The sequence below is a fragment of the Cydia pomonella genome, chromosome 10, assembly GCF_033807575.1.
Source record: "Cydia pomonella isolate Wapato2018A chromosome 10, ilCydPomo1, whole genome shotgun sequence".
NCBI lineage: Eukaryota > Metazoa > Arthropoda > Insecta > Lepidoptera > Tortricidae > Cydia > Cydia pomonella.
Genome location: NC_084712.1, coordinates 6,368,632 through 6,388,976, shown reverse-complemented (window position 1 = coordinate 6,388,976; position 20,345 = coordinate 6,368,632). Strand labels below are relative to the sequence as shown.

At 37.2% G+C, this 20,345-nt stretch overlaps 1 protein-coding gene and 1 long non-coding RNA gene across 2 annotated transcripts; one reads left to right on the top strand and one right to left on the bottom strand.

Moving 5' to 3' along the window:
• The first annotated feature begins 1,919 nt into the window (after positions 1 to 1,919).
• On the top strand, positions 1,920 to 8,384 carry LOC133521928 (uncharacterized). Its single transcript, XR_009799958.1, has 4 exons — positions 1,920 to 2,058; positions 2,154 to 4,121; positions 4,566 to 6,450; positions 7,592 to 8,384. It is a non-coding gene; the product is annotated as an uncharacterized LOC133521928 (long non-coding RNA).
• Positions 8,385 to 8,552: 168 nt separating this feature from the next.
• LOC133521735 (putative nuclease HARBI1) lies at positions 8,553 to 10,717 on the bottom strand (the record flags this gene model as incomplete). The annotated part of the gene is made up of 3 exons (XM_061856802.1): positions 8,553 to 8,751; positions 9,209 to 9,485; positions 10,621 to 10,717. Coding segments are annotated over 3 exons (531 nt in total), but the record flags the coding sequence as incomplete, so codon positions are not given.
• Between the last annotated feature and the right edge of the window lie 9,628 nt (positions 10,718 to 20,345).

The window sequence follows — 20,345 nt, the reverse complement described above, 5'->3', positions numbered from 1 at the left end:
TGATGAAAAACATTGTAATTCTGGGGGTAATAATATTGCTAACTCGGGCCTTTAGTTCGGAATGATCACCTTCGTTTACAATATCTCACTTACCCCCCTCGTTGCACAATGTACTAATAAGACCCGTAACATTGCAATACTCGTATTATGATACTATCGAGCTAATCTGTGGGAATCGAAGATGGCCAGAGGAACACTGTGGTAAAACAACACAAACCCATAGATTTTGGTCGTTAGAATAATAATAAAGGGCAAGTACAGTCAGAAATAAAAAAAAATGTATCAAAAATGTACGTAACTGTTGACAAAAACTTCTTAGGTATATATTGATTTACACTAACACGAAATTCATTTAAAAAACTGAACCGGAACTTAACAGCGTGCACTTACTTTTATAATTTGGCCTGACGTTTCGAACGTGACATTATGTTCGTGGTCAACATCTAGCTTTGCGGATTTGTAAACTACCCGCACTTGGTCTTGATTATTCACTTGTGCACTAGGGTTGTTGTTTTGCTTACACAAAACATTCACGATATTTTTTCACGCCTCCATTTGATAATCTATGGATTCCACGAATTGAGAATTGAATTGTCCAACTAAAGAGATTTTTTTCTAGATTAAGCATCTTGCTCCTCAATAAAAAATACAATACCTTCATCTTCATTACGTTTTATTCGCTTACCCTTAAGCAAAATAACATAGAAGTAGTATTTATCAAGCGTATTTAATTTACAAATTATTTCGCATTTAGATATGAACGTAAACCTAGCTATATAAGCACCTGTTAATTGATTGCAATTACATTTGAATCCAACTAGCAATGAACATTGTTATTCTCACAATATCTACGCTGACATTGCTCAGCGCGATCGTGTGCGCAGTAGAACCAATAATACCAATATACGACATTTCAGAGGCGAGGTCATTATTTGATAAATACATTCTAGAACATAAGAAAGAGTATTCAGGGAATGACGAGTATAACAAACGGTATGATGTATTTCTAAAGAATTTGAAGACGATCAATGAAATAAATTCAAACGATCCAATATCCGTTGCTGATATTAATGAGGTAGCTGACTGTACCGAAGAGGAGATTGAACCAGTTCGAGGTTTCGTATTCAATCGGCCCTATTCGAAAAATGCAATACGGAAAAGATATGAGATCGTTAAGTTCTGGTTTAGATATAGATAAGTTCTCAATTAGATATCGTTTGTATGTGGTATAATTGACAGAAGCTGCACGATTCGGATGACCAATGTCACTTTGACGTTAGAATATCTTTGAAAGATCTTAGTCAGTGTTGCCAGATGGGTTTTGCGTTCCGTTACGTGCACCTCTTAAAAATAGTACGCAAATTCAAGTTGAGTACGCAGTATAAAATTTACGGTGCGTTCCTAAATAATATTAATCGGAAAACCACCGAATTTTATCGCTACTATAAAAATGTTGAAAATAGAACTTCACATATTTCGATAAAATATTTCTTGTTTAAGGAGACTCAATTCAATGCAAATTTGCCAACGGTGGCGTTTCGAAATGTAATACCGTCGCGGCGTCTGTCATACTTCGGTCTACTTAAACACGCTGCACGCTGCTGCGACGCGTCAGGGCCTACCGCGAACCACGTTCGACGTGTTGCCTCTCTGTCGCACTTATAAATTCGTACGTAAGTATGACAGGGAGGCAACACGTCGAACGTGGTTCACGGTAGGCCCTCTGTTCTGTGATTGTTAGGCAAACACAAACATTTTTTTTTACAACGGACGCCCACGAGTAATCCTCTGCGTTGAAGTCATTGTTGAAGTTTGAAAACTCATAAAGTTTTGTTTTGTGAGTGAAACCGTGAATAATACTAAATAAAAATGTGTGACAGTGATCACAGTGATGAAAATATGTTGCCCACTACTCCTCATTCCGTTTATGTTGTTCCGTTGTTTGCTATTTTGACAACTTGAAAAGTTTTATCGGCAGTTTGCGTGTTATTACTGTGAAGTGTTTGGCCAAACCGCCGCTACCACTTTTGAAAGGATGCCACCCAAAAATCCAAAAATGTAAGTTACACGAAACAAAAAGAATTTATTTGCAGAAAAATATAGCTATTTGCCAGTTCCTTTGATCGTTAACTTATGTGACTGTTTTTTTTCAGTCGCTCGAACGCAGCACAAATTAGATTGCTCGTTGAATACATGTCACAGCACACCCGGTTCGCCAACCGGGAATTTGACGGGCCTCTAAGGACCCCAGAGGTACGAGGCGCAATGGGAGGCCCTTGCACAGGCCTTAAGGGAGCACGGGCCCAATAAGTCAGTGCAGGCATGGAAAGTGGTAAGTAAATATGCTTCCCATAGTTAAGATTTCCATCACTTAGTCCGCATAGAAGTCTTCCTAAACAAGACACTTTTTTATAATTATATAATATTGAATGAAATTACAGTGCAATCTGTGCATAGTAATAAAATGAAGTATAATAACTAATAAAATTAACATCTTAATGATTACTGAGGTCATGATAATGCAGGTCAAAGAGTCAGTTGCTTATTATAATGTTTTCTAAAAAAGGTATTTAATATGTATAGTTTTGCTGTAGTGACCCACTAGGCTAAACCGGTCGTCGAACATTTGATTTGATTTTAATTTCTTAATAATATTTATGAAGTGAGTAATCTAAGCTTTCTTATTTCTCTTTGCTTAAACTAAGACCATGAAGAGTTTATTGTGTCTTGTTTATTGTATCTGTTGAGTTAATGTCAGGCTAAGTAGTTTCTAAAAGTACTTTGCGATACAAGTGCAAAAAGTAGGAAATTACCTTTTTGCATGTATATTGTACATACAACGTCTTACAGTACATATGGCACTTTTCAATATATGCATGTATAGTGCTAGTTACTGCACTAGGGCGGTAAAGTAGCACAATATGTATTGCAATAGTACATTACGATACAAGTGCGAAAAATAGTTAATTTATTTATTTAATTAAACCTTTGGGAAACAAACAGGCAAAAACAACACACATAGTTAATCAGATTACACATCCACAAGCCAAACAGTTTCCACTAATGAGTAATAACAATTATGTTGCTCAGAAATTAACATTAATATCAAAACATGCAAAACTCAAATAACTCAAACTGTTGAAAACAATATTAACAAATTGGCAAGTATGCTGAAATATAGTAACTAATCAATATTATTATTAGCTGTACATTTTATTACAGAAACAAACTGTTGTAATGATAAATGGAATATATCAATATCAGAAAAAATTTCATTATAAGTTCTACACGCTCTAGCTAAGAACTTATTTCTTGCATATGTAGTACGACCAAAGTTAATTGCAAATAGGTTTGTGGAGCGAGTTCGCCGATCAGGACATCGAATTGAAATTTTAGACAAAAGATTGGGAGAATCAATAAGGCCATGTATGATTTTGAACAAAAATATCTGATCTCGAATTTCTCTACGGGGTTGAAGAGAGAAATTGTCAGGGCAAAAAGATTTAAATTTATATTAAATTTCATTGTTCTGATAAATTTGTTCTGAATTTTTTGAATTGTGTTAATGTGAACATTGAAATGAGGATTCCAGACTGTAGTAGCGTATTCTAAGTTGGACCTAACAAATGCGTTAAAGAGAAGTTGCAGAGTCTTAGGGTTTGTAAAATCCCTGCTTTGTCGGAAAATGAATCCCAACATTCTGTATGCTTTTGCTGAAATTTTGTCAATATGTGAAATAAATTGTAGTTCGCTATCAAGATTTAACCCCAGGTCCTTCACTTCAGACAAAACCCTTAAATTTTTGTTGTTTAATGAATAATTATACTCTATCTTATTGCGTTTTCTTGTAAATGTAATGGCACAGCATTTTTCGACATTCAAGTACAGTTCATTCATAGAACAATATAAACTCAGTCTATCAAGATCAGCTTGAAGTTTCATACAATCATCACTTGATTTAATAATGGTGTATATTTTAGTATCGGCATATAATAACAAGTCAGAAAATTTGAAACGAGTGGCGATAAATTAAAACACGACTGAAGGGAGTGTTTTAAATTGACACGAGTTGCGAATTACCTATTCGCACATGTATCGTACAACGTTTTACAGTACATAAGGTACCCTTTAAATGTTTGACACAGTAACGTAATATGGTAATTTTCGCACTAGTGCGGTAAAGTAGTACCATATGTACAGTCAGCGTCAAATACTTCGTAGTACACCATACTAAATATATGGTGTACCGAACTATTTGGCTACTTTGGTTGCTACAAAGTATTTGACGCTGACTGTACTGTAAAAGCTGTTTTAATACTATTAATAAGTATAGTTAGTGTATTAATTTTGCCATAATCGCATGCAGTTATGACTATGGGTATAAATATTGTTGAATTTATATAGCCGAGTCCACACAGAGCGACCGAGGAGGCGCGTGCGTTTTCCTTGCCCGAGCGCACGTCTACACTGGCCAGTTTGTGCGTGAGAATATTGCCTCACGCGTATGCTCGCTCTGTGTGGACCCGGCTAATCATGTATAAATGACAACAGATTTTATTCTCTAGGTGGGCACCTGCTCCCCGCTGGCGACACCCTTGCAGAAGCTAGCATTTTCAGATATATTTACTTTTTAAGTTTTTGGTTTGGTTTAACCGGAATTATTTTTACCCGACTATGAGAATGGGAAGGGTTATGATTTTAGCAGTCTACGTATGGATGCCGTATATATGCCGGTATGTTTTTGTTGTGTATAAATTACTAATCAATTTTGGTGAATGAGGTGTTTATAGGTTCATTTTTATGGGGTGACATAGACTACATAATAATATTTAACTGACTTTGGACAAGGAAGAGGTGCTATAGTTAAGAAAAAAATCATAGTCGGGTAAAAGTTTTTACAATCTTTTGCTTGTTTTCATTCTTATAACAAATATTTTAAACTTGCATGTGCTCATTGCCTCAGATTGACGACTACGTTGAGTTTTCGGGTGCTGGGAACAGTGTGGCTGGCAGCACGTTTTCTGCCACTGCTGAAAATCTCGTTGTTGTTCCAACAACCGCCACCGTTACTGCGGCCTTGCTCAGCGAACAACCCCACTTCTCCACCTCTCATTTGTCCTCGTCTCCCTCTCCTTCTGCCAGCCCTATACGCTCCACGCATTCAGTACTGCCCACAAGTCCTGGACTACCCGAACGTCCCTCTCTTGCCGCCCTTTCCGCCCGCTATGCCCGTCCCGCCCTTCTCGCTCGTTCCGCAATAACCGCCCAACCCGCACGTCTTGTCCTGCCTGCACGTCAAGTACACAGCTCTGTGTACGTGGATCCGCGCCCTGCACGCGTATCCACGTACACAGAGCTGTGTACTTGCCCCGCAACCGCACGACGGAACCGGCACCTTCGACAGCACAATTTAATCATCTGCAGCATGAGCATGATAATATTTTAAGAGTAATTAATTAATTTATGAACTAATAATTCTGTTTTAAGATCAGGTTGAGTACGAGAAACATTGTTTATTTAACTTGGGACAAGAAAAACAGTAACTTGGCAGTAAGAATGCATACATAAAGCCTGTAAGCTCCATACTTGACGTACCATTCCCTACAAGTGTTTCTCTTGCCTCCATATTTCGCTTACCCCATCTGACCTTATTTGTATTGATAAAACATACAAATAATAAATATATATATACGCGAGCAATCGCAAAATCTACATTTCGGGATTTCTCGTATCGTACAGTGCCGTTTAAATAAAATAACACCACCAACTACCCATAAGAGGGTTATTATGAAACTTATAATTAACATGCATTTTATTGAAAGGCTGGAATTTTATTTATCTTGAAATCTTGACCATGGTCATATGTTTGACTGGACGGTACACGGCAATGTTATTATTACTAATATATTTCATAACACTAGACTTATTCAATCCTAAGTAACCTATTAGCTTCTCATTCGTGTGCGGTATATATCAGCGTTTGGTAGTATCATAATAGTCAAATCTGGTGTTGGTTGTTGTTAATAGTTAAATGTTCATAAAATTTGACAACTTATTATAGTTATATTTTGTGTGAGTCAGTTATCATAACAGAAATAAGATATAAAGCTGTTAATACCGTAAATTGTGTATGGATATGTTTGACTCAAATTCTGTATTCCCACAATAAGTAGGTATACGGGGAGCCCGTAAGAAATCAGTGGTATATGAAGGCTTTCTTGTGCAACTTTAGTATGAGCTGGAACAAGTAAATGTAGTTATGTAGAACAGATAATCTCCATTGTGGTAGATGGCGCTATTTATTATGTGCTCTGTGATACCACTTAGTTTAAACTTGCTATAACATATTTTATGTTGACAGGATATCCTGAACGAACTGAAATTTTTTAATGAGGCGCAGAAACAAAAATGGAGTGTTTTGAAGGAGGGGCACGACTTGTTGGCGAATCGGTAAGACTTTTAATACTGATATCAAAGAAAATTTGAAACAGGTGGATTCTCAAAGAAACCTTTGTAGCCACAGTAAATTTACTGCAATTTTTCGACACATGATTAAAACTTTTAGAACGTCATTTGACTTTGATCCTTATCCGTACACTGATATGTGTATAATTTGTTAAATATCAAAAAGTGGCGCCATCTAATAGATCAAAGGCCCGGGCCGGGTTATGCCCGGTAATATGGCGCCCCTTTCTGATATTTAACAAATTTGACACATCAGTAAAAGAATAAGGATCAAAGTCAAATGGCGTTCTAAAAGTTTTAATCGTGTGCCTAAAGATGGCAGTAAATCTGCTGTAGCTACAAAATTTTCATTGACAATCCACCTCTATTTCAAATTTTCTTTGCTCATATCAACTAACAAATAAACGTATTATTTATTGTTTAAGTAGTATGTACTAGTAATAACACGCGCACGAATGAACAAGCACTCCTACCCTGAGGTTGAACTACCTGACTAATTATAGGTTCATCCTCTGACCTTTCCAAGGAGCAAGATCTTATTTTCGTGTATGAGAGCCTTTGGAATACAATATTATTAACGCCCGAATGAGTGCTACCGCGTTTAATTTCGCCACTAGGGGTGCTAGTGTAGACGGAGGTCTTTCGAAATGTCAAATGCATAGCTTTTTTATCGTGAATTTCTACTCATTCATAATTGTGGTAAATCTTATTTCATCTTTGATTAGTTAGTCACCAAACAAAAGTAACTCAAATAGCCGGGTCCACACAGAGCGAGCATACGCGCCAGGCAACTTCCTCACGCACAAAACGGCCAGTGTAGACGTGCCTCGGACGAGGCGGAGCGCGCGTTTTCCTCGCCCTAGTGCGCCGCCTCGGCCGAGGCACGTCTACACTGGCTGGGATTACCATCGAATCGTCTAATGTCGGTTTTGTTCCTTTGGGTTTGTTGTACCTAGTGACATGTTTTTTAAACGATTGCAACGCCATCTGCGAGTTGCTCGAGAGACTCAACTTACACACATATATGGATGTGGCTTCAAAAGTAATCACCGTTAATATCTCGTACCTTGAATAAAGGACCCACTTCTTAATTATTATTATAAATTATATTTTGGTATTGTTCCAGTATTAACACATTGGAGGACACCGAGATTATTGAGAACTTGGAAGACACAGTTATAATGGAAGAGGAAGACGTCTGAGCTAAGCGCTGTCCTCGCACCCTCCGTCTAGTTTACGTTTGCGGCCATATCAAAAATACACACCGTATGTTTATTAGGGTTCCGTACCAAAAAGGTACAAAAGGAACCCTTATGGTGCTATTGCTAAATATCTCGAGAAGTACTTAAGCTATCGATGTGAAATTTGGAATAGTAATGAATAACGCTGACCCAAACATATTGGATGTGTATTTATTTTATTTTATTTGTAAGTATTAATAATGGAAAATTCCCAATATGAAGAGGGGGTAAAATTGCAAAGTCTAGTTAAATAGGTCAAGTGGGGTATCATTTGAAAGAGCTCAAATTGAAAATTACAAAACAATTTTTTATTTTCATTGTGAAAAAAAAATTTACGTATGAAGGAAAATGTGAAAATAATACCATCCCCCCCCCCCTCTCTCATCTCCGAAGTTTAAGAATAAAAATTGTTTTTTTTACATTGGTCAAGTCTTTCATGAGAAAATTTGAAGTTTGTACGGAACCCTCGGTGTGCGAGGTAAACGAACTCGCACTTGACCGGTTATTCTTATTGCCCATAAGGCCCGTCCTTAGATATATGTCAATGATTACGGTGATCTCGAAAATGGCTCAAATGATTTCAATTAAATTTGCTATATGGGGGTTTTCGGGGCGTTTTTGAGTTTTTACCTATTTGTTTTCCGAGCAAAAGGAATTAAAGTTTACTGATTTTGAAAACTGTGTTTTATTAGTAAAATAATGTTCTGATTACATTTCTTGAAAGAAAATACATACTTATTTAGTATATTACTACATAGAGCGGGAAAAAGGGATTTGGTTCATACACATTTTATAATATGGTTAACTCTTTCCCATTTTTCCTGTAGCCATAACAAAGTTAAGCATTGCGCATTTTTCTACGTTTTGTATATTAGGTAGGTATTTGTATCAGAATAAAACATAGTAATAAGCAAAATATGTATTTATTAGACGCGCACGCTTTTCCTGCGCCACTCTTAATAGTAGTCCGTTTTGCGCATGACGATGAGGAAGTTCTTGAGGAGCGTCTTCATCAATATCTCCTACGATTTCCTCGGGAACATTTCTGCAAGAAAAAGGAGAACATCGGTAAGAATATTAGAATTTAAAGAAGAAATCTAATCATCACTATAAAGAGTAAAAATGTGAAACTTTCTTTATCAATCGCTGAACAATGAAATTTATTCCATTTGCCCTTATCTTCATTTAATAGGGAATATTACGCGAAACTCTGCGTAGGGGTCACAACTACCACAATCCATCACAATCTGAGGGCCTCCGCTAGCTGACGCGGATTATCCGAACGGACGCCCCGTCTAATAACAAATTGTATGAATAGCGCTAAGTGGCGCGGGCGCGTGCGACGGAATTGGCCTGGGAGCAGGACCCGCGAGCGTGCGCACGCGGCGGGCGTCCGCGTCAGCTAGCGGAGGCCCTGAGGGTCTACCGCGAAACAAGAAAATTTCGTTACTTATCTAACCTCTCTATCACTGATGAGAATCTGCAATGTTAAGCTCACTTACCTATAATGTTGCATTATGTTGTATACTACGCAACATGCATTTATTATTGACGATGCCTTCGTCGGGCTGTAGTGTAAGACGCGGTCGTGGCCCAGGCACCGGAATACGTTTTTGAGGTACCCATTGGTACGCTTGATCGTGTTGCGCACGCGACAGTGCCAGACCGTGTACCTTGCTTCTGGGCTTCCCGGGGCAGGATTCAGCACTGGCGTCATGAGCCATGGCTCAAGAGCATACCCCGAGTCACCTGAAATTATTATTTTTTGGTTACATAATACTTAATCATCTGAACAACTAACGAAACTTCCCCCTTGCTTATGCCTTTTTAGGGTTCCGTAGCCAAATGGCATAAAACGGAACCCTTATAGTTTCGCCATGTCCGTCTGTCTGTCTGTCTGTCTGTCCGAGGCTTTGCTCCGTGGTCGTTAGTGTTAGAAAGCTGAAATTTGGCATGGATATATAAATCAATAAAGCCGAAAAAGTCGTACAATAAAATCTAAAATTTTAATTTTTTTTAGGGTACCTCCCCTACACGTAAAGTGGGGGTGAATTTTTTTTTTCGCTTCAACCCTAAAGTGTGGGGTATCGTTGGAAAGGTCTTTCAAAACTAATAGGGGTTTTCAAGAAACATTTTTTGATAAAGTGAATATATTCGGAGATAATCGCTCCGAAAGAAAAAAAAAATGTGTCCCCCCCCTCTAACTTTTGAACCATAGGTCCAAAAAATATGAAAAAAATCGTGGAAGTAGAGCTTAAGAAAGACATTAAATGAAAACTATAGCGGACATGATCAGTTTAGCTGTTTTTGAGTTATCGCAAAAAGTTTTCCCTTCATAGTAAAAAGACTTCTTTAATTAGGTACTGATTATGCAAATTTGCCTATTTGTTTAACTCGGGTGAAAGGTACCATTTACTACACTTTAAGCTCCAGTTTAGCTTATTGTGACGGAAGAGTAACTACGGAACCCTACACTGAGCGTGGCCCGACATGCTCTTGGTCGGTTATTTACATTATGATAGGTATATTAACTTAGTCATGAACTATTTATTCTGTGGTCGTGATCTTAGTACATTTACTAACATGCACTTGCCCCATTCCAATAACCCGGGGTTAACCGGTTAAACCGTTAACCCAATGTGAAATTGTACTGGTAACATGGTAACTCCAGGGTTAACCAGTTAACCCCGAGTTAGTGAAATGGTGCAAGTGGTGCTAAGGGATTTAGAAACAGCGCGCCAAGCGGGATGTTTTGGAAACTCAAAATTCCATACAAAATGACAGTTAACGCAAACGCGTACGTCACGTCTCCCCATCGAATAAATTTACACTAGGTACAGATACACAATTTTCTGCTTACCCAGAAGGAAATACTCCCCAATGTGGCCATTGTACAATCTTCTTAATTCATCCTAAATGGACGAATTGTTAAATATGAAAGAGTCGTGCACACGGCCAGGAAACCTCGTGTTTACTGCCAAGATCTTACAGTTGACATCTGCAATCTGAAGATATAAGGTTATTTATATTCTTATTTGAGAATTGGTGACAACCAAGTAGTAACATATAAGTTATTATTTTAATGAATTATTATAATCAATCTAGATTAGGTACATCATTATCTTAGTCGATTTGTGTTAGATTGTCCCATAGTATTTATATTTCTTTATTTAATTATAATATACATACATTGTGGTCAGTGATGAGGATTTTATGATTAATATAAAAAAATCATTATTTGTAACTAAAATTGAAACTTACTAGCTGTACATTAAGAGCGTGAACGCCTTTCCGATTCAGATATTGCACTCCGTGTGGCACAGGTGGGAAATATTTTCACTTGAGTGCAGTCTACTACACCCAAGATATTTGGCAGACCATATGCATCCTCAAATCCTGAGGCAACTGATCGTCGGGACCGATCAGTTCCAGGAAAAACTATTATCCATTGGTCTTTAAGTCTGTAAAAAGGAGCATATTTTAGATGGCACGTTTTAGAACTTAACCTTAGTCAAACCTAGCTAGTATTGCAATTCCAGATTATGTATCCAATGTAACTAACTACCTGAACATAACTATCAAACAATACCTATCTCATTACACAATACATCAACACTGATGCTTATTCAAAAAAGTAAAAACTACTAAGATAGCCCTAGTATACTCTCACAGTTTTTGATGCCTAGTAGTTCAGTGGTCCAATGAACATACCTTCTGTTCACAGCATCTACAAATTGTTCGAGATACTGTGGCTTACAGTCGTCTGACCAATAGATAAACCATGATCCTGACCAGTCCCGTGTTGATAATTGCCATCAGCCAGCAGATGTAATGCTGTTAGAATCTTATTTAAGTAGTTGTACACAGCTTAATTATTTAAGTAATTTTTTTCGCTTAAGAAATATTTAAATTTTAAGGTATAATGTAGCACCTCTGTTATGTTATAAACAACAATTTCACCCAAATATTTGTATCAGCTAATTTTGTGTGATTGTGCGGTATCTTAACATACAAACTTTTGGTACTATATGAGCAACACTGCAATATTATAGCTTTACCTTAAGGTGAGATGGCAATTCATCACCCTTGTGAGGCTGGAGGTCGGCGTTGAGTTCTTCACAAATATATAACACTAACTCCTTTCGTACTCTGTATATATGACGGAACTCTTCGTCCGGCATATCAAAGGGGTTTGCAGCGTCCCTCAAAGATCGTCGCTGAATCCTTCTTCTTTCTTTTTCCTCTGCAGCAGTTGCGAGCTGGAAGAAAAAAAATCTCGACATCCCTGCAAAGAAAATATTGACAATATTATATGCAGCGGAACTTTTTTTTTTTTGCTACGTCGGTGGCAAACAAGCATACGGCCCGCCTGATGGTAAGCAGTCTCCGTAGCCTATGTACACCTGCAACTCCAGAGGAGTTACACTACTAACTAACTAACTAACACTCAATAACTAACACTCAATAAAATCATAGAAAAACGGATACTTACTGATAATTTATACCTTAACATAGGTTTTTTCATGAGCTTTGCATCCACGACAACGCTTGTCGTGACCTAAGAAGCACGTAGATAAAATTAACTATATTGAACTGCCAAAATGGGATAATGTGTCAAATTATCCGACGACCATGTTATGCAAATTGTCGATTGTCATCTATCGCTGTCAAATGTGGATAACTCCTATTATCGTCTGCAACCGTAGTGTGAACGATAAAATCGAAGAAAACTGTCATTTTAACAACAAGATTGTCACCATATCGCGTGATAACTAAGACCATGCTAAGCCCGCAGCGTAATAAGAGTGTAGTACCAAGTACAATTCTTTCGATACATACTTTTTGCAGCTAACTGTACCTATGTTCAATTCAACTTCATGTAAGGTCAGCATGGGAAAGTGTGGCACACAGCCCATTCAGGTATGTGAGGCTGACATTGGGGTCTGTTTATACATTGATTAGTGTTTATTGCGAGTTCATACATTAGCTACTTGCATTAAATGGCAAATGTATGAACCTGCAAATAAATAAGAAATAAATAAAATAAAATAGCCTTTTATTTCTTGCGAAATTTTAACATTTTAACATTGTTGTTTAGAGTTAAGTTAAAATAATTTTAGAACCAACATCAAAAAACTATAAGCAAACTTAATTACTTATAGCTTCCCAATGGCAGCTCTAAAACTATTTCAAAATGAATTTTAATATGTAGCAAGAACCCCGTCTTCACAGGTGAAGGCCTCCTCCAGAGTTTTCCACTCATCTCTATCTTGAGCTATTCGCATCCAGTTTTGACCAGCTATATTTTTTATTTCGGCTTCCCATCTAGTAACAGGTTTTCCTATACCCCGTTTCCCTAGTGGCCCTTTCCATGACGTAACATTTTTGGTCCAACGCTGGTCCGTTATTGCCTGCAAATAAGACTAACCAATTACCCTCAACACAAGCCTTATTGAGCTTACTGTGGGACTTAGTCAATTTGTGTAATAATGTCCTATAATATTTATTTATTATATCACGATTGTATAATAGTTATTTACGATACATTAGTGGCGATAAATTGAAACACGACCGAAGGGAGTCTTTTAAATCGACAAGAGTTGCGAATTACCTATTCGCACATGTGTCGTACAACGTTTTACAGTACATATGACCCTTTAAATTTTCGACATACTTAGTTACATAATGTGCTAATTTACACACTAGTGCGTAACACTATAGTAGCACCGTATGTACTGTAATAGTACATTACGATACTAGTGCGAAAATAGGAAATTCGAAACGAGTGGCGATAAATTAAAACACGACCGAAGGGAGTGTTTTAAATCGGCACGAGTTGCGAATTACCTATTTGCACATGTATCGTACAACGTTTTACAGTACATATGGGCCTTTAAATGTTCGACACAGTAACGTAATACGCTAATTTTCGCACTAGTGCGGTAAAGTAGCACCATTGTACTGTACATAGTTATTTGTGCAACAAGACAGGAAAGTTGGTTTTTCTTGCGAGTGTTGATTTTGAGTAAGCGAAAGATTCTATAATTGCATCACGAAGCGAGTGATTCTAAGTTAGAATCTTGAGCGTAGCGAGGGAGTTAAAAACACGAGATGTAAAATAACTGCTCTCGTGTGACACGCAACTTTTCACCTCAGTAGTGAGTTCATTATTAAAGGTTAATAAAATTAAACATCAAGTAAAGTTAACCACATTTATTTACATTCATGAATGAAAGGCATCATCATTATGACGAAAGCTTGTCTCACTCACTGGAGTGAGGAAAGTCGCATTTAAATTTCGGTGACAATATTTTTACGAAAGGGTGTAGCATCGGCGGTCGATACTGGAGCTGGGATTTTACGCGGTAGGCCGTACGGCGGTGCACGGTGTGGCGTTATTGTGGCGGAAATGTTTATTTACATCGGTTTCGATTGTGCATTGTAAAAGTGCGCGACTCGCTGCTGTAAAGATAGTGTTATCGGATCGTTCGCTCTTGGTGTTCTCTGTGTACATGCCCGTCGATTCTGCGGAGACTCTTACCGAATTTACGGAATGCCTAGGGGAAATGGCGGCAATAGTGGAGGAGTGCCAGGTAGACTGCGTCTTCATATTAGGGGATTTCAACGCTCACCCGGGCAGACGATTCGGTAAGGAGTTGTTAGACTTTTGTGCGGATGTTAGATGGCAATGTGCGGACATAGACATTCTAGGAGTGGCCTCGGATACATACACCTATGTTAGTGATATTAATGGTACTAAAAGCTGGCTGGATCACTGTGTAGTATCTGAAGCGGCACGGAAACTAATACGGAGTATAAAAATACATTATGACGTGTACTGGTCGGACCATCATCCGTTAGAATTAGTTTGTAATTTAAATTTAATTAGAAATAATAATATTACAAGTAATATAGTACTTATGTAATAAGATTATTTGGGGAGAGCGTGACGCAGCACAATTGACATTATATGAAAATTATTGCAATGAAAAATTTAAATATATTGATTTTCCAATTGTAGCAGGATAGCCTAGGAAAAATTGCCCCAGCGATTTTGGGCCGAAACTGTAATCAAACGATTCCTTTTGGGGAGGTTATACTCTGCACAAAGTTTCATCCCTCTGTTACCCCCTGGGGGTGAAAAACACCCGACTAACCCCAAAACTGTTTTAATTATTTTTTCCTAAACTATGAAAGTGACGAATTCCCCCTTCCCCTTCATAGTAAAAAGACATACTTTAATTAGGTACTGATTATGCAAATTTGCCTATTTGTTTAACTCGCGTGAAAGGTACCGTTTCATCCCTTGGTTAACAATTTACTATACTTAAAGCTCCAGTTTAGCTTATTGTGACGGAAGAGTAACTACGGAACCCTACACTGAGCGTGGCCCGACATGCTCTTGGCCGGTTTTTTAAAATTATCTTGGTTTCGGGTCCGAGACGTTGCGTATTAAGCATGATACGAGTATAATGATTAGTGGCTACGAAATAGTACGTTTATTTTAATTTCGCAATGTTCCTTCTGGAGTAGGTCCATGAAACTTTTATATAATATAGAATATAAATTGGTACATTTAAAAAAAAAAATGGTGTGTGTACCGTGAGCCAAACTTGAGATACAGGATGATTCTTTTTTCATTTTTGTTTTTTTTTACAAGAATTTAAATGGTTAGGGGGTTAATATTTTTTTAGCACATAGCTTTTAGTCTTATTAATATTTGTACGAAATTTGAAATTCGTCACTTTCATAGTTTAGGAAAAAATAATTAAAACAGTTTTGGGGTTAATCGGGTGTTTTTCACCCCCAGGGGGTAACAGAGGGATGAAACTTTGTGCAGAGTATAACCTCCCCAAAAGGCATCGTATGATTACAGTTTCGGCCCAAAATCGCTGGGGGCAATTTTTCCTAGGCTATCCTGCTACACCCTTTTATGTATATAAATAATACGTATGCCCCTTTGTTTGATTTTTTAAGATTTTTCAAATATTATAAGTGTTTTTGATAATTGTATGGAATTTGTATTTTGTTCCACATCATTTGGCCTTTAACATCAATTAAATGATGGTTTGAACAGCGCCCATAACATTAAGGCACTTACGTAAATGACTAGTAAGCCCAATTCGAGAGCGGCAGCCGCGACCGCATGGCGGGCAGGAGAATGTCATGCCCGGTGACGAAGGTGGGAAAACAGCGCGCTGGTGTCTCAGTTCTCGCCTAGTGTGAAGGAGTTTAAGCCATGCTTCATCGTGTGCAACTACTCCATCTCCCAGGGTCTTCCTCCAGTGCTCGCGGTCTTCAGCCTCCCTTTCCCAGTTGGTGGGATCGATCCGGAAGGACAACATATCTCGCTTTGCGCTATCCTTTAAACGAAGCATTGGTCGCCCAACCGGTCGTTTCGCGTGCGCTACTTCGCTTAGGATAGTCTTATGGCTCCTCTACATGATGGCCCAGCGTAGGCCAGTCCTAGGGACGCATTTATGCGTTAGAGGGAGCAAGTGATATTGCTATCTCATTTCACCGCATAGCTGCGTCCCTTGGACTGGCCTACGCTGGGCCATCGTGTAGAGGAGCCCTTACGTGGCAAACGAGAGGGCTCCATCCTGTGCACGTGCCCCAACCACCGTAAGCGTCTCTGTTTCAAGACTGCTGTGATACTGGGTAAACGTGCGATGCTAAGTACCTTCTCATTTTGCTCCTATCTTATACCTAATAATAATAAATCGAAAAGAGGAAAACAAAGGGGCATAGCTATATATGGTTAATATACATGAAATTGTTTAAAAATATTATTCATAATGTCAATATTGAGGGAGGAAAATGGGGGAAGTGGTCGTCCACTATCCTCTAAAATATTTTGAATGTTTCAACCATAAACCTAGGTAGCAATTTAGCAACTTCTGCTAACAATCTCTGCACTACAATGTAGAATTTAAAATTGGGGGTAAAGTGTCTTTCTGATCGGTCACAAAAGGAGCATTATTTATGAACTATAGAAATAAAAAATATTTCTTTTTTAATTTTTTATTTACTACCTTGAAAGTACAGGCCTTGCTTAAATAAACATAACAAACTATTATTTTATACCAATTATTGGGTTTTTGGTTCAGATAAAAAGCAGTCAAACACATCTAACCCAGTAAATAAATAATATAAAATCCAATCATAAATAATAACAAATGTGTTGTTTTCAACAGTAAATATTAGTATGGACTACACAATGTACTAAATCATAATCATAATCATTCTTTATTGCAACCATGGTACAGTATAGATGTTATACATGATATACAATGTCTCACATGGACCCTGCAAGGGCACAGCATATAATATCTTATTATTCATAATCATAACTCATAACATATTATATTATTATTAACAATGAAGCAATTCTTATATTACACATGAGATCACTAATAAATGTCAAAATAAATTATCAAAGAATGAGTCATCAAAGAAAAAAAATAAACAGAAAACTCATCTAAGATAAGTAAATTTTCTCGCACTTATTTAATGGATAAGACCTGTAGGGCTAAGATGGTCGACTCTTTATCATTTGTCACCATGTCTGTCACGTTCTAACAAATATGTAAGCGCGAAAGTGACAGGCATAGTGACAAGTGATAAAAATGGAGCCATGATGCCACCGCTGATAAGACTAATGATTGTAGTTTAACTTTCTCTGTAGGGCTAAGGTCAACTCTTTATCATTTGTCACCACGCCTGTCACATTCTAACAAGTATGTATGTAAGTGCGAAAGTGATGGGCATAGTGACAAGTGATAAAAATAGAACCATAGTGGCACCGCTGATTTGTTCTTATTTTACTACAGGTTTTTATACTAAGTCAGTGGCAAACAAGCATACGGCCCGCCTGATGATAAGCAGTAGCCTATGTACGCCTGAAACTCCAGAGGAGTAGGAGAAGGAGGTAACTACAGAAACAAATTTGAAATGTTTAATTATCAGTATTAACATACTAGAAACTTAATTATGAAGTAGCTGTATTGTTAGAATGTTTTTTGAAGAACTATTAATTTCATACCTTTTTGTTTTAAAATGTTTTTTCAGTTCTGGAGCCGTTTACTGAAACGGCTTTCAAAGGAAAAAATAACTCACTGTATATTTATGTGTTATATATTTTTGTGAATATTGAACATTAAAATATTTTACTGGTAACAACTGAGAATAATCATTCCCACTAGGACCCACCAAAGTAAGTTAATGGTACTACAGATCATTATTAGAAGAAAGATGAGAAAACCCATTCTTTAGCTAGTCTATCTATAACTTAGAATATTGACCCGTTTGGGCCGCTCATCTGATTTGGAGTTTATTCAGTAAAATATTATTTTGCCTAATATTTAAACATTATAACTTACTATATTGATCACTTTCGTATATACTATAAGGGTATTGAGTTATTATGAAACAATTTGTAACTCATAAGCAGACAAGTTAGTGTACAATATTATGTATGTACCTACAACTAATCAGATAGTGGAAAGAAGCAATTTTGTGTCATACAAGGCAACATTGTTTTTAGTTTGTTACTAACTGATGGGTAAGTGCCTATATTTAAATGGGTCATCACAAGACAGTGTACGGATTTTCTGAATTAAAATAATTTTAGATAGTCTTACATATAGCAAACCTGTAATTGAGGTAACACAAACAAAAGAGGCACTATCACTTTATCTTAAATCACCACAAATAAAATTATTATCTTGACAGTCCACGTGTACCTAAATGAGTAACTAGCTGGAACCAGGCGGCGCGAACAACCACGACGTCAACACTTCCAAAAGTTTGTCGTGACACTCTTGCGACCCCAGGCTGCCTTCCTCTAGGATTCTAAGTCTGCTAGTCCATTGATACTTAGCACGAACGAATCATCTTTTAGCTTGAACAGGGGATGAATCTGCTTCGGAGAACCTTTGTTTCGTGAGGGCACGATATATAGATTTATGTTTTCCATTTACCTAGTTAATGACGATTTCGCCAGGAACTGTTCTCATAGGGGATAAAGTTGTCCCGTAGTTGCTTTTAGTAAAGTGATCGCTGGTTTTTATTAACAAATAGCCACAATGGATGGAGTGCCGGGTGTTGACTGTTGACTAAAGAATGGTTTCAAGACTAATTCTTCATTAGCTGCACACTTCCACGTTAGTTTACTGCAGTATAAGCTAACAGTTTAAATATTATCATCGAGCAAAATAACAAAAACAAACATTCTTGACCCGACTTCGCCATTTTTAAGACATGTTTTCATAATTTGACGTATCAAATTATCTGTCAAAATTGACAAGTATGCTCCACGACCAATCACGTTTATGAGCTTTCGAGAAGTCACTTAGATCTTGCTTAGATCTCTAAACCATATCTTATTGATGTCTTATTGAAATAAGACCGGAATCAAAGTTAACGTCAATTTTGACATATCGTTTAGTTATCGATCTTTTCAATCTCTTTCCAAGAACTAACGCATCTCTAAATCATTGTTCGAATCGGGCCCAATATGTAAGTTCATGTTATTTTAACATTTTTAGAGTATTAACTGCTCAGGGGGCTGGGAAACGAAAAAAGAATGTACTCAGATAACAGATGCTACAAAAAGAATGTATCCGGATGGCAGATGCTACAAAAAGTCATGTTTGTATTAGGTATTTGTTTGATCAGCACAAATATTTGTTTCCGAGCCATGGGTGTTTTCTATGTATTTAAGTAATTATATATTACATACTATATTGTTGTCTGAGTACCCACAACACAAGCCTTCTTGAGCTTACTGTGGAACTTAGTGAAGCTGTGTAAGAATGTCCTATAATATTTATTTATTTATGTGACATGTATTATACATATAAATTTGTCATCTTGGCTAGGATACTTCCGAATAGCTTCGGTTGAAAAGATACATAATAAGTATACATACGTACTATAGATATAATAGTATCTGTTACCAATTTAAAAAAATACCATAATTAGATACCTTAACACATGGAGTACCGGGAACCCGCTCGGCGGGTTCTCTGTTCGTAGTCGCTTTCCTCCACAAAGCGGAAAAACGCTGGAATCGGCTACGAGCATAGCGCTACGAAAACGTTGGTAGCGAATGTGTTAATAATCGTAATATGTCGCTACTATTAATCCCCACCATAATCCCTACAATAATTAAGTAACTCTGTCTCTCTTTTACTTCTTCACGATTAAAAGCTGAACCGATTTAAATGAAAAGTATGCAAATAGTTTGAGGGCCATAGAAGGACCTAGAATAATTCTTATCAATCATCATTATGATTCCACGTTGCGGACAGAAGCCAGTAACACATTCACCGCTGAGCTACAATCGTATTACTACGTCGTAGCCGATAACATGGATTTCCCGGTATGTAGAAGAAATGCTTCGTAGAGGCAAAACGACAACATGTCGTGATTAGCGCTGAATGAGTTAATATTTTTGATATTACCTTCCTTATTTTCAGGTTTTAATTTTACTCTTTGTGAACATATATTTACAATATGTAAATATAATATTCAATAAATATAATGATAATACCGAACATTTAAAAATCTCCATTTATTTAATAATTAAAACATGAATTATCTTCAATAGGTTTATGTAGACTATTGAAAGTCATT